This window comes from Vanessa cardui, chromosome 29, assembly GCF_905220365.1.
Source record: "Vanessa cardui chromosome 29, ilVanCard2.1, whole genome shotgun sequence".
Lineage (NCBI taxonomy): Eukaryota > Metazoa > Arthropoda > Insecta > Lepidoptera > Nymphalidae > Vanessa > Vanessa cardui.
Genome location: NC_061151.1, coordinates 1,998,747 through 2,014,686, shown reverse-complemented (window position 1 = coordinate 2,014,686; position 15,940 = coordinate 1,998,747). Strand labels below are relative to the sequence as shown.

General features: G+C 37.3%; 1 protein-coding gene across 1 annotated transcript; it reads left to right on the top strand.

The window, feature by feature from the left end:
- Window positions 1–372: 372 nt before the first annotated feature.
- Window positions 373–15,475, top strand: LOC124541995 (sorting and assembly machinery component 50 homolog). Its single transcript, XM_047119943.1, has 13 exons — window positions 373–527; window positions 1,249–1,359; window positions 2,417–2,539; window positions 3,368–3,463; window positions 4,333–4,417; window positions 5,046–5,175; window positions 6,144–6,249; window positions 8,276–8,363; window positions 9,459–9,640; window positions 10,317–10,469; window positions 11,384–11,504; window positions 13,464–13,648; window positions 15,054–15,475. The coding sequence occupies exons 1-12, from the start codon at window positions 507–509 to the stop codon at window positions 13,643–13,645; spliced, it is 1,398 nt and encodes a 465-aa protein (XP_046975899.1). The 5' UTR covers window positions 373–506; the 3' UTR covers window positions 13,646–13,648; window positions 15,054–15,475.
- The last annotated feature ends 465 nt before the right edge of the window (window positions 15,476–15,940 follow it).

Genomic DNA, 15,940 nt, shown 5'->3' with positions numbered 1-15,940 from the left:
ATAAATATAGTTTATAATAGAATTTTTCTTCAGAATCCTTTTTACAAGTATGTAAAAGATTTTTATTTAATTTGCTAGTAAAATACTTGTTACTAAAAAAATACCTTTTCATTCAATCTAACGAGTATTTTTTATGGTAGTAAAATTGCCATATTAGAAAAACAGGTGATCAGCTGATTGATAGAAGAGAAATAGATTAGGAAAAAACACATTTTCAAAAAAAAAAAATATTCAAAATTATTAGATGAGTAGAATGGGAAAGGACTGGTAAGTACTGCAAATAAATATTAAAAATATAATTGTATTTGTTGAATAACTTTCCGTATTGAACTAATCTTCTTATGACTTTTGATAATGTTGCCATCATTTATGTAAATGATTTGAACTTGAAGTTGTGCCTCCGAAGTATCACTGTCAAAACTGTGTATTTATGTAATTAAAAATAGAAAAATTCTAAATTATATTTTTGTCGTATAAATTCACTGCCATATCTTTTTTAATATAAAATGGGAACGGTACATGCTAAGGTAAGCAGTTTATGTTAAGGTTTACAACATATAATTAAAAGGTTATAATTCTATTTATAATTTAAATAAAATATATTCATAGATATTTATATAAGTATAGAAAATTGCTATCACACTCATCTATCGGACAGTTAAAAGAAAAACCGCTTCTTTAGAAATGTGTTAAATTTTTTTAAAATAATATGAACTTTCGTATTTACATGAAATACATTTGCATGATAAGAAATAAAAAAAAAAAAATACACTACTTACACCTATACTACATAGTACACCGACTCGAAAAATATACAATATACTTGACATAATTATATTTTATTAAAAAAAAAAAAAACCATAATAATGGTATTAAACATTGTCAAAAATTAAGTACCATGTAGTATAATATTCATAATTAAATCAACACAACAACGACAATTATTCACACACACATAATTAAAGTAACTTCGGGGCTAAGACCTTCTCAATTGTGGACGGTCTGGTTCCAAAATTAAACTTTGGAGGCTGGTTTCCTCACAAAGTGTTCCTTGATGTTAAACACAAATTTAGCACATCTAAAATCTGCAAACTAAGCTTAATTGGGCAATCTGATTCACATCTATTTGCCACTGTTGATCTCATAAATATTTTATGATTGATTTTAATACTTTTGCCTGTGACACATTTATTGAATACAGTTTACCATATATTATCTATGATTTTAATTACATTTTTTTTAATACAGGCCGAACATAATGGTGACAATGGTTCCTTGGGCGGCCTATTCGAGTTTGACGAACCCGTGGACTTGGAAGAGCCTTTGCCTAAACCAAATATAAAGTTGAATGGTGTTCGGGTGAGATTTCCGAGTTGTATATACATAAATAGTGGATGATTGTCTTACAAGTGCTTATTCTAATTGCTGATCTCAGTAGCTGTATTTTTGTGAGTTTGTGTGAGTGTTACTGCCTATAATATGTGTCTTGTTTATGTTGTCTAATTATAATAAATTATATATGTACACAAACAACAACAGCCTGTAAATTTCCCACTGCTGAGCTGAGGTCTTCTCTCCCTTTGAGGAGAAGGTTTGGAACATATTCCACCACACTGTTCCAATGCTGGTTGGTTGAATATACATATGGCAAAATTTCTTTGACATTAGACACATGCCGCTTTCCTCGCAATGTTTTCTTTCACCGCTGAGATGAATTAAAAACAGAAATTAAGCATATAATTTTCTGAGTTTGAACCCGTAATCATCAGTTAAGATGCACGCGTTCTAACCACTACGCCATCTCAGCACCGAATTAACGCCTATTTATATAAAGATAAGTTGATTTTTACATTAATCAAAGTGTGTTTGAGATGACTGAGAATAAACACAGAAACGAATAACAGCATAGATTATATTAGCTTAATTTATTATATTACTAGCGGCCGCTTCGCTTCGGCTTCGCTTGTGTATTAGTATTATAAAAGATAAAATATAAAAGATAGAGATATGGTATCGCGGACTTTTTTGTAAAAATAATTAAGACGAACCAGGTAGAAATACATTGTTTTTAATTTTAAGCAACCGTTTAGGCAGCGCACGCAAATAATTCTGTTTTATGAGGTATTTTTTCCGACTTGCTAGGCAAAAGTTGTGATAGCTCGGTTAATATACATGTTATAGAAACAATTTATTGTCTATAGCAATCAGGTATAAAGTATCTTTCTGCCAGTTAAAACAAATTTAGAATTGGATTATGAGTTCCAGAGATTACCCCCTACATCAAAATTTACAAACTTACAAATTTTACCTCTTTATAATATTAGTATAGAAGTATAGATAATTAATTATCTATACTTCTATACTTCTATATATTACTTTAAAAAATAGAAATTGTCTATGGTTTTAATGATTTCAGGCTCGCGTCGACCGCGTCCATATAGACGGCCTTAGCAGGACCAAAGATGACATCGTAAGGAGCACAGTCGATGACTTGTTCCACGCGACTGACTTCGAAGACGTCATATTGAGAGCACATAAAGTAAGATACGTTCTATTAATTAATACAGCCAGTCTCGTACATACGGCATGTTAGGTTCTCGTAATGCTAGGCGTAAATCGAAACGACGTATACAACAATAACAACAGCCTGTAAATTCCCACTGCTGGGCTAAAGGCCTCCTCTCCCTTAGAGGAGAAGGTCTGTTCCAAAGCGGGTTGGTGGAATACATATGTGGCAGAATTTTTATGAAATTTGTCACATGCAGGTTTCCTCACGATGTTTTCCTTCACCGTCGAGCACACAGAATCAGCGGTGCTTGCCTGGGTTTGAACCCGCAATCATCGGTTAAGATGCACGCGTTCTAACCACTGAGCTATCTCGACTCAAACGACGTATAGTACGACACAACTTAGATGTAGCATCGACAAATACAATAAATAAAAATTTTAACAAAAAGAAAAACCGACATCAAACAAAACATTATTTTAAAACAAATAAATATGCACTAAAAAGTAATACAAATAATTGCGTATTCAACAATTTTTTTAAGATTCGTCCTAAGTAAAATGAAATGAAAAATATTAGACTACTTAAAAGTCGATTTACGATTATGTAACGCAGTTATAGTTATTGTTATATTTGGAGCAGGACTCTAAAAATATGTTGAATACGCAATTATGTTTATTACTTTTTAGTGCATATTCTTTTGTTTTAAAATAGTGTTTTGTTTGAAGTCGGTTTTTCTTTTTGTTAAAATTTTTATTTATCTCCTCTTATGGTTGGGATAGACTATACGTGATTATACTGTTGCCCGATGTGGAATTTCTTGAACATTTATTGATACTTTCGTTTGTTTAACATTTACAGGTACGACGAGCCCTCGACTCCATGGGATGTTTTAAAGATATCGGAGTTTTTATCGACGTTTCAAGCGGTCCGGGAGCGACTCCGGAAGGTTTAGAGGTATAAAACAACTCAGCTAATATTATCGATTAGATATTCAGGGCCGTATTTAGGGGAGGGCAACCGGGGCAACTGCCCTGGGGCCTCCACATGAGAGGGGGCCACAGTTTTCAGCAAGTTAACAAATACTGAGATATAGTCAAATTATAATAATGTTACTATTTAATATTTTAAAGTTAACGATACAAATACGAAACAATTCATAGCTTACTGATTGAAATAAAAAAAAAACGAATTAATTCATAATAATATAATTATTTGGGTGTTCACGCTTCTGTTTGTCTAGGGCCCTCACTGCTTTGTGGCCCCGGGGCCTCCACACCTTTAAATCCGACTCTGTAGATATTATACCATCAAACAGTAAAACTACGCATTATTGGGTGAGTGAGCCAGTGTAATAAGCACAAGGGACAATATCTTGGTACTTAAGGATAAAAAAGGAAAAAAGCTATTGAGTTTCTTGTTGGTTTTTGTCGGTAGAATCTGCATTCGGAACCGGTGGTAGCTTCACTTAATTTAGTTTATTAAATGATTTAAAAGTGCTTGTAAAAATCTACTTGAATAGAGTATATTTTGATTTTGATTTTGAAGGAGGCCTTAGAATAATTATTATTACGGGATGTTACTTTACCCATATATTATATAATATTTTTTGGAAATAAATTTTGGACAATACCCAAAAAATGTCTTGTAATTATTCAGAACTGGTTTAACTAAAAGGCTTACTTGAATGTTGATTGATTGATTGGTAGTGACTCGTTGGATGTAAGAAATATTCAATGTTTCCTATATAGATATCTAAAGGTGTTTCCTAAGGTAGTCTGCCTTACAGATCGTCGAAGCCGTAACTTTCTCATCAACTTTGACAGGTAACTTTCCAAGTGAAGGAGCTCTCGCGTGTGGTCGGCGGTATCAACACAACTGTCAGTGAAAACGAAGGAAATCTCGTACTGGGTAAGTTCTTATGTCTGAAGTATATTTCAATGGCAGGAGGAGTTAATTAACAACCTTTGACCTTGAATTAATGTGACGTCATTGGTCGATATCTATGTGATATTTTGTTGGAGTTTTGTAAGTAAAATAAAATAATATTGGACAACATCACATACATTACTCTGATCCCAATGTAAGTAGCTAAAGTGTGTGTTGTGGAAAATCAGAAGTAACGATGGTACCATAAATCCCCAGACCCAAGACAATATAGAATATTATATCGAATCTCCACCTCGGACGACCTCGGAGAGGTGTACTCGTGAAAACCTGTGTACACACTATTCGACCACAGAGGTCGTTAAGTGACTTTTGAAGCGTAATAATAATATAATAATATATAAATATGAGACAACATCACATACATTACTCTGACCCCAATGTAAGTAGCTGAAGCACTTGTGTTATGGAAATCAGAAGTAACGACGGTACCACAAGCACCCAGACCCAAGACAATATAGAAAACTAATGGTAATCTACATCGACTCGGCCGGGAATCGAACCCGGGACCTCAGAGTGGCGTATGAAAACCGGTGTACACACCACTCGACCATGGAGGTCGTCAATGCTTTACAAAGATTCCTCGTTCCAGGTGTAAAGCTTCCAAACGTGTTGGGGCGCGGGGAGAGGGTCGCGGCTGAGTACAGCGTGGGGCATCGCAGCTCGTCAAACTTCAACATATCCGCGATGAAGCCCTATCCCCACAGCCCCCTAACCCCCGTGTGAGTACAGCCTGTAAATTTCCCTCTAAGGGCTAAGGCCTCCCCTCCCTTTTAAGGAGGCACTGAAATGAGAGGGTATGGAACATATGTGGCCTCTATGAAATTAGACATATTTTCATTACGATGTTTCCCTTTCCGATTACGAGATGAATTATAAACACAAATTAAGTACATGAATGTACAGTGGTGCTCGCCTGGGTTTGAACCCGTAAGCGTCGGTTAATTCACGCGTTCTAACCACTGGGCCATCTCGGCTCAGTGTGAGTCACGTTTTAATCGATTCGGCTTACAGTACAGTGTAGTGTTGTGTAGTTCGCGATTGATCTAGTTCAAAAGAACGTTCCCACAGATGAACTGCGCGAACTAGATCCCCCGATCTTTCGCTCCGTAGTTCCTTAGTTCGTCACTGAACGAAAAGATAACGGCAACCAAACTTATGTCGTCAAATATTCATTCATTCATTTATCTTCTTTTTATAACTCTGTAAATAGTCCAATGCAGGGCTAAGGACTCCTTTGAGGAGAAGAGTTTTTTTTATGGTATAGGTTGGCGGCCACTTGACGGTAAGTGGTCACCATCACCCATAGACAATGACGCTGAAAGAAATATTAACTATTCCTTACATCGTCAGTGCGCCACCAACCTTGGGAACTAAGATGTTACGTCCCTTGTGCCTGTAGTTACACTGGCTCACTCACCCTTCAGACCGGAACACAACAATACTGAGTACTGTTATTTGGCGGTAGAATAACTGATGAGTGGGTGGTACCTACCCAGACGGGCTTGCACAAAGCCCTACCACCAAGGAAAGTTTAGGAAAGTTTTTGTAAATAAGCATTTATCGCTGACTTGATGATATATAATCAAACGCTGAGAACCTTTTTCTTTAGTGAGTATATACATCATATGGTATATATGGTAGGTATATACATTTCTAAGTGTTATAACACAAGTATGCCGTCCTACAGTCTGTCAGCGACGGTGTACCAACAGAATCACGAATACCCATGGTCGGGATACAAGTTGCTTGATCGAGGTCTGCTATTGGACGTCGCTTTCAGGACTTCCCCTGCGGTGAGTTCGACTTGTGATACTCGACTGTACCATTGATTGTGTGACGTCATACATGATGATGTTATTGTGATGTGCACTCGACTGTACCATTGTGTGACGTCATACATGATGATGTTATTGCGATGTGCACTCGACTGTACCATTGATTGTAAGACGTCATAGATGATGATGTTGTTGTGATGTGTACTCGACTGTACCATTGATTGTGTGACGTCATACATGATGATGTTACTGTGATGTGCACTCGACTGTACCATTGATTGTGTGACGTCATACATGATCATGTTATTGCGATATGTACTCGACTGTACAATTGATTGTGTGACGTCATACATGATGATGTTATTGTGATGTGTAGTCGACTGTACCATTGATTGTGTGACGTCATACATGATGATGTTACTGTGATGTGCACTCGACTGTACCATTGATTGTGTGACGTCATACATGATCATGTTATTGCGATATGTACTCGACTGTACCATTGATTGTGTGACGTCGTACATGATGATGTTACTGTGATGTGTACTCGACTGTACTATTGATTGTGTGACGTCATACATGATGATGTTATTGTGATGTGCACTCGACTGTACCATTGTGTGACGTCATACATGATGATGTTATTGCGATGTGCACTCGACTGTACCATTGATTGTGTGACGTCATACATGATGGTGTTATTGTGATGTGCACTCGACTGTACCATTGATTGTGTGACGTCATACATGATGATGTTATTGTGATGTGTACTCGACTGTACAATTGATTGTATGACGTCATACATGATGATGTTATTGTGATGTGCACTCGACTGTACCATTGATTGTGTGACGTCGTACATGATGATGATGATGTTCTGACTGATATCGGACAAAGCAGTCATTCTGAAAGGAACATAGTTGGCTATGCAGGACATATTGAAGTACATGTACATGTGTTAGTAAACACATGTTATCTCTATAACATATATTTACGAACACATCTCTCGCTCTTATAATCCGATAAGATCACATGTCTAGTACGACCGGAAAAGTGTTAACACACAGGATCTAAAGCTTTACGTGTTTTCCGAAGTCCTTTGTCTGTAGTTACACTGGCTCGCTCACTCATCATCATCGTTTGGTTGGCGAATATTGGATGAGTGGGTGGTAACTACCCAGTTAGTGCGCCGCCAACCTTAGGAGCTAAGATGGTAATAACTTTATAATGGTATGAACAAGCAAAACCGCCAAATAATGATACAACAATCTAAATGATTTAACGAAATTCCTTTTTGTTAAATTATTTAGCTTGTAGAAATTTATAAATTAAATATCAAAATAAAATATCAACTATTCCGACCATTTGGAGTTTCTTAAATAATAACGATAGTCATTGGCATTTTATGTGACAATTATCACAGATGTTTAAATTCATTAAAAAAATGTGTCACGTGGTCTAATATAAAAAAAATTTGAAGAAAACGTAAATTTTCACTGGAGATTGTCGATATGTAACAAGAAATTTAAAATGGATACTACGTTTGTATTTTTTAATGAATCTACTATCTGTTATTGGTAGTCTTCTGATCTGTAAATAGCGATTTGTAAATTATAAACATCTCGTAATGTCCATTCCAATCCAAGAATGAGTAAAGGCAAATAAACCACTTTAAAGTTCTATTAATTAGTGAATCAAATTAAAGTTGTCTATTGTCAAATAATCGTATTATAAATAAAGATATATCTGTCAAAATAATTTGTATTTCGTAATCTATACAAATATTATGAAGGCAAAAGTAATTATGTATGTCATCCATGATCAAATCAATCAAGTTTGCATGTTCAAGTGTTCAAAATAAGGATATTACTACTTTTTTAACCTTAAAACGCCAGCAAATCCGAAAGCTTCTCGATTGGAAAACGGTGTTCGTGGCTTCAGACTAGCAATTGATTTCTTGAGAAGATCAGATGGCTACCCAATGGGTATGGATTATCGTTCGTGTATTGTATGCAGTGGACATAAGCGATTGTGATTGTTGCAGACAAAACATAATTTGCAATGGGAGGGGATCGTCCGCGACACTTCGGTCCTCAGCAAGTCAACGAGTTTCAAAGTGCGGGAGAGCAGTGGTGAGTAATACAATATGTGTATGGCAAAACTATACTCGGCTCTTTCTGTTCTCAAAAATTTGGCATATGAAAGAAGAAGACAAAATACAACCTTTATGAAATAAAAAGTTTGATGTCTTTTCTTACTTGATGACTATTAATACCTTTTAGTTTTGTTTCTGAGCTAAAATATCTACAGTTGGGATAAGAAAAGGTTCGTCACCTTAAGATCTATTTTCGTGTGCTCAGTATGAGCGATAATCTGCTTTACCTTTTTTTTGATGTTTAGATTCAAAAGGTACTAAGACTTTAAGACTTGATAAAGGAATTAATTTGAAAACTGACGAAGGTTTTCTTACTCTGACTGTACACGCCCGATAGGATTCCAAGCTCTTAAGTGTTTTTTTATATCTTCAAGTCTTAAGATATTTTAAGCTAAATCGATGACAACCAAAATAACTCAAGAGAATGAGAGTTTATATATTTGTCGGTTCGAAAATTCATGTCCATTTACTCCTTTAAAAGATAAAATTTATGATAATCAATTTTTTTATATTATGATTACGTTATGCAATAAACGAATGTTCAATATTTCGGCTTCCTAGGCTTATTAGTTTTGGTTGTACGTTGACGATCAATTACACCAAAATATTTTTTAACTTTAAATTATTTGGGTACCTGAAGGTTCCTGAAGAAGTTAACAATTACTGGAGTCGAGGTGGCCCAGTGGTTAGAACGCGTGCATCTTAACCGATGATTGCGGGTTCAAACCCAGGCAAGCACCGCTGATTTATGCGCTTAACTTGTCTTTATAATTCATCTCGTGCTTAGCGGTAAAGGAAAACATCGTGAGAAAACCTGCATGTGACAAATTTCATAGAAATTCTGTCACATGTGTAATCCATCAATCCGCATTGGAACACCGTGGTGGAATATGTTCCAAACCTTCTCCTCAAAGGGAGAGGAGGCCTTTAGCCCGGCAGTGGGAATTTACAGGCTGTTTTTGTTGTTGTTGTAACAATTACTAGAATATTCTAAATATTTTGACACGCACTATCACCCGGATATTTGTCTCAATTCTATGGCTGGATTACCCAATATTTTTGACACCAAAAGGTCCTCAAATGAAGTCCGTTATCCGCCACATCGTAACCGTCGACCACCGGGACGAGGTCGTGTTCCCAACACGGGGCACGTGGGTGCAGTTCACCAGCGAGCTGGCGGGGCTCGGGGGTGGCGTTGCCAACATCCGCACGGAGTTACAGGCGGAGGCAAACAAGGAGATCGTGCCTGGTGTTGTGAGTACAGGGTTTTGAGGATATTAAGATGTTTTTTGGTTCAAAAGTGAGCTGACTTGGCCCAGTGGTTAGAGCGCGTGCATCTTAGCCGATGATTTCGGGTTCAAACCCAGGTAAGCACCACTGACTATGATATGAATATTCATGTGGTTAATTTGTGTTTGTAATTCAGATCAGAATTGGAGATGGAAAACATCGCGAGGAAACCTGCTTGTGTCTAATTTCATCAAAATTCTGCCGCATGTGTATTCCATCAACCCGTAATGGAACAGCGTGGTGGAATATGTTTCAAACCTTCTCCACAAAGGGAGAGGAGGCCTTAGCCCAGCTGTGAGAAATTTACGTAATTTTAAGAGTCGAGATGGCCCAGCGGTTAGAACGCGTGCATCTTAACCGATGGTTGCGGATTCAAACCGAGGCAAGCACCGCTGTTTCATGTGCTTAATTTGTCTTTATAATTCAACTCGTGCTCTGCGGTGAAGGAAAACATCGTGAGGAAACCTGCATGTGACAAACTTCATAGAATTTCTGCCTCATGTGTATTCCATCAACCCGTAATGGAACAGCGTGGTGGAATATGTTTCAAACCTTTTCCTCAAAGGGAGAGGATACCTTAGCCCAGCAGTGGGATATTTACAGGCTGTTGTTGTTGTTGACCAAAATGTCTTGTTTGTAGGTAGTTCAAGCATCGGGGGCTCTAGGCGTACTCCACGATGTGTACGGCACGGACATACCCGATCACTTCTACCTGGGGGGCCCGGCGACTGTTCGCGGTTTCAGGCAGAGAGGCGTTGGGCCGCATGCTGATAACCACGCGTTGGGTGGAACGGTGAGGACATGCATGCCTTATATAATATGTATGGTGGTTTGATTAATGTGACCAAACTTCACGTTTCGAGTGGAACAGTGCTGTTTTCAAGTTTCTCGAATTAAACATGTGACAAGATGTTTCGAAAATTGGGGACTGTGGAATTAGCCAAAGAGATACTAATATTATAAATGTGAAAGTAACTTTGTCTGTCTGTCTGTCGTTCTTCGAATTTGAGGATATTTGCTATGCAGCTAACTTGTACTCCAATAACTATGTTTTTGCCTAAAATATGCCAACCAACTCTTAAAACACGAGAGAAACCGTAGGGGTCAATTAGTATTTTATAAAATAGGAATGCCAGTAGGCTAATGGTAGATCTGACGGTAAGTGATCACCATACATTGTCGCTGTAAGAAATATCAGAGCGCCACAAAAGTCTTTGTTCCGAAACGAAATCCTAGTCAGTATTTCTATTTGGCTGTATATATGGTGAGTACTACCAAGTATAAGCATATTAGAAAGTAGATTACTGCCGATTCACACAACCAATAGAAACATCACCCTATCGCGCCATTCGACGCTATTCGTCGCTATAGATTCTCGCGTCAATGCAACCCGAGACAGCGAGTGCGTGTAAATCGAAGTGTGAATTTTAAGAATGTATTAGGTCATATGATAATACAAGTTATTACGTTTGTATAGAGATCACATAAGATATAAGAATTGATAATTTGGAAGAGCGTACTAAATTCGGATGTGAATTTTGCCGATGCTATATTTTGTGTCGTACTATACAGCCTTCATTCTTGACCTTCTCAATTCAATGACACACTACTGGTAACACTTAAAAAAGGTATATGTATTTAATTTTACAAAATAGCACAAACAATCAACGATTATTAATCTAAAATAAATATTTAATTCCCAAACAGGCATATTGGGCAACAGGATTGCACGTATACGCTCCCCTTCCCTTCCAACCAGGCAAGGGCGGGCTAGGGGAACTATTCAGATCGCACTTGTTCCTAAATGCAGGCTGCCTCGCAAAACCCGGTAAGTTTATTCGGAAATTTAATTCTCTCTATCGTATCCCGTATTCGGCCTCAGCGACTTGGATCTGATGATTGAGAACTTTTGTTGTGTTTTCTCAAGTGACTGACATGATCAATTTTTGCATGTTCCACCATATTGCCTTCAGATCAGTACTCTCAGACATAATTATAATAAATGGCCACAGGTAGGCCTTAAGGTCGTTCCAAAGCTTAAAAGTTAAAACCTCAGTGCTCACTTGTAATGGTTTCAATTTAAGTTAACTAGTGTTTATATTGAATTTAATTGATAGCCATAATTTTATTTTAGTATTAAAGACTGTCCTTAGTGATTTAGCAGAGAAGAATATGACGCGGTTTGTTGCACTCATAAGTGGTGACCAGACTTTTTAAAAGGGCATATGTACATTAATGCACAAATACTTAATGAGAAATTAATAAGTGCATTTCTTATGACATTGGTGGGCGGACGAGCAATGCGTCACATGATGGTAACTGGTCACGTCCGCCCATAGACAGTGGCTCCGTAAGAATATTAACGTTTGCCATATCGACATTGTCCATGCTCGTCGTCGTCTGGCACCCAACAATCTTGATTTTGATTTAATTTTGAATTTACTTTAATTTAATTTGTATATTTATTCTGAATAAATTAAATAATATAAACAATTTTTAAATTTGCACTGTAACTGTAACTATTATTACTTGGAAAACGTCGTGAGGAAACCTGCATGTGATAAATTTCATAGAAATTCTGCCACATTTGTATTCCACATACCCGCATTCGAAGAGCGTGGTGGAATATGTTCCAAACCTTCTCCTCCAAGGGAGAGGCCTTTAGGCCACCAGTGGGAATTTACAGGCTGTTGTTGTTGTTGTTTGTTGTATTACTTGTAAAATAAATATTCATACTCAATGAATGTTGTGTACACTTGTAATTGACGTACATTTCAAACTTTTATATGACTTTTAAAGTTTAATATAAATGTGTGTAATATGTATGTTGTAAGTGTGCTTAATTTTTTTTTTATGGTATAGGTTGGCGGACCAGCATATGGACCATCTGATAAGTGGTCACCATCGCCCATAGACAATGACGCTGTAAGAAATATTAACTATTCCTTACATCGTCAATGCGCCACCAACCTTGGGAACTAAGATGTTATGTCCCTTGTGTGTAGTTACACTGGCTCACTCACCCTTTAGACCGGGACACAACAATACTGAGTACTTTTTAGCGGTAGAATAATTGGTGAGTGGGTGGTACCTACCCAGGCGGGCTAGCACAAAGCCCTACCACCAAGTGAACAGTTTTGCTATCCCTACTCTTCTATGGGATATATCTCACGCACACTACCTTGGGAACTGAGATGTTATGTCCCTTGTGTGTAGTTACACTGGCTCACTCACCCTTCAGACCGGGACATATAAATACTGAGTTATTTGGTGGAAGAATAATTGATGAGTGGGTGGTACCTACCCAGGCGGGCTAGCACGCAAGATCAATCAAATATTGTCTTATTTGGGTTTAGTCATCTTGTGGTTCCAATAGGGCTTGCACATAGCCCTACCAGCAAGTGAATTTAAATATAATAAAATAATAAATCACTTGGTGGTAGAATAACTGATGAGTGGGTGGTACCTACCCAGACGGGCTAGCACGCAAGATCAATCAAATATTGTTTCATTTGGGTTTAGTCATCTTGTGGTTCCAATAGAGGGCTTGCACATAGCCTTACCACCAAGTGAATTTAAGCAAATGAAGCTCTGGTGGGTTCGGTCGCAGAGGAGAGCGGCTCGGCGCTGGGGGCAGGCGGGCTAGCACGCAGCCCTACCGCCAAGATCAATCAAATATTGTTTTATTTGGGTTTAGTCATCTCGTGGTTACAATAGAGGGCTTGCACATAGCCCTACAACCAAGTGAATTTAAATAAACAAATGAAGCACGTGGGCTCGGTCGCAGAGGAGAGCGGCTCGGCGCTGGGGGCGCTGGGCGAGGCGCGCGCGTCGTGCGGCGCGGGCGTGGCGCTCCGTCTGGGCGGCGCGGCGCGCGTCGAGCTCAACTACTGCGTGCCGCTGCGCGCGCGCGCCGGCGACGCGCCCGCGCCCGGCCTGCAGCTAGGCGTCGCCGCGCACTTCCTCTAGCCGGTGACTTGTTACATTTTTTTTTATTATTATTCTTTATTGCACAGATCAAACATGTACAAAGGACGGACTTAACGCTATTACAGCATTTTCTGCCAGCCAACCCAGAATAGTGCAGGAGAGAAGTCAGTAGGGTGTTCACACAAGTTAAAGAAAAATTTCATTCTACTCGATTTGACTATAGTACGACACAAATTAGATGCAGCATCGGAAAATGCAATGGAATGAAAATAAAACCGATTCGATTACTGCCGATTTACACGACCAATGGAAATAGCTCCCTATCGCGCCATTCGACGCTATACGTCGCTATAGATTCACGCGTCAGAGATAGCGAGTGCATGTAAATCGACGCGTCAAATTGACGAATATATTCGGTCATATGATATTACAAGTTATTACGTTTGCGCAATGATCATATTCGTGTGAGAAAATAAATATTGATAATTTGGGATAGCGTATTCAATTCGGATGTGATCGGTTTTACGAATTTCGCCGATGCTACATCTATGTTGTATCGTACTATAGTTATTTATTTAGTTAGACGACCTCCATGGTCGAGTGGTGTGTACACTGGTTTTCATGGTTACGCCACTCTGAGGTCCCGGGTTCGATTCCTGGCCGAGTCTATGTAGATTACCATTAGTTTTCTATGTTGTCTTGGGTCTGGCTGTTTGTGGTTCCGTCGTTGCTTCTGATTTCCATAACACAAGTGCTTCAGCTACTTACATTGGCATCAGAGTAATGTATGTGATGTTGTCTCATATTTATATTTATTTATTTATATTTATTCATTTATTTATTTGGGAATCAAACTCAATAGTAAAAAAATATAAATAAATTTAAATGAATAATGACAATAAACTAATCTTAAATTCACTAGTTTGATATACCTAGTTCTTTAAAAAGTGTGTTATAATTTTTATATAGCAAAATTCTTTAACATAGCACACGTGGTATTCAAAATAAATGTGTATTAATCAAGAACTGTTTGTAGAGAAATATTTTATGCAAAGATTTCTTTAATCAAATTATTGTTTACTTTTATTCCTCTTGTCATGTAAATTCAAGGTTACCTGTGTTATATGACACCGAGAATATCTTTTATATGTTTAAGATGACGTCACTTCCAACTTGTACATCATAAAATAATATTAAAATCAATTGCAACTGTTTGAGCAATACCGATGCTAAGTAATACCTCCATTGATTTGCTACCCTAGGAGAGCTACAGTTTATAAGAGAACAATTACACACACAAATTAAAATAGTATCGCGTCAAGCTTGTGCACAAACTTTTAAATCTTTAGTAATCTTTGTTTATTTATCTCCTACCTTCAAAATGACACATACACATACCCATAGACACAGATTAAGTATAAGAATAAAGTACCCATTTTTCTTTCAGGTAGTCTACATCGTTTGAATAAATGAATTATCTGAATTAATTTTCGTATACGTTATGGAAAAGATGGCGTTGTGTTCAATTTAAAACACCAAGTACAGTTTTGTTATTTTTTTTTATTACTATATTCACGAATGAACCCAGTGATGCCAGAACGGCCTGACTAATGTCAAACGGAATGGCTTTACTTATAAATGATTTGAAAGGGAAATTTGTTAAACAATGCTGTCCTCTTCTTTCGAATGTGAATTTGATTATGAGAGAAAGAGATGCAACTATGTTTGTAAGCCAGAAAAATCTTTTATAAGTGATGCTGTAATTTATATATACAGTCAAATATTTTCAATAGAATGTTGTTTAAATTATAAATGTAATGTTATGTTGTAAAATAGTGTTAGTGCTGTTGAAATAAAATGTAATTTTCAGGATATTTGTTTTATTTTTATATTTTAATTTATCTTAGGTTGCGTTGACACCAAACTAACTATCAGCCAACGACAATGTACGGGTTGTCCGTACGTATGAGTAGAAATAAAATTATTGTCTAAAACTGTAAGATGTATATTTATAAAAGAACTTAGTCTATAATGAATTTAATGGCGGAATGCAAAATGGCGAATTACGCGCGGTAATCTTGATAACCGATGGCGAACTGATTTATCAAATATAAACGTAAATTATAAAAGTGAAGTAATTAGGTCACAACGAAAATGCAACCTTAGCACTTAATTGTACGCGCTTGCTCGTACAGACAGTGAGCGAGCGTTAAACAGTTTATTGTATTTCAGTATACGCAAAAAAACAGTTACCCCTAAAAAGAGCAGAATTCATGAAAGCATTGGAACAGCGTGGTGGAATATGTTCCAAACCCTCTCCTTAATGGAAGAGGA

What these genes read in the sequence shown, in the direction of transcription:
- LOC124541995 (XM_047119943.1), top strand. Translation starts at nt 507, where the DNA reads ATGGGAACGGTACATGCTAAG. An exon ending in TGGGAACGGTACATGCTAAG is followed by an intron (nt 528 to 1,248) that starts GTAAGCAGTTTA and finishes TTTTTAATACAG; the next exon opens with GCCGAACATAATGGTGACAA. An exon ending in AGGCTGCCTCGCAAAACCCG is followed by an intron (nt 11,505 to 13,463) that starts GTAAGTTTATTC and finishes GCTCGGTCGCAG; the next exon opens with AGGAGAGCGGCTCGGCGCTG.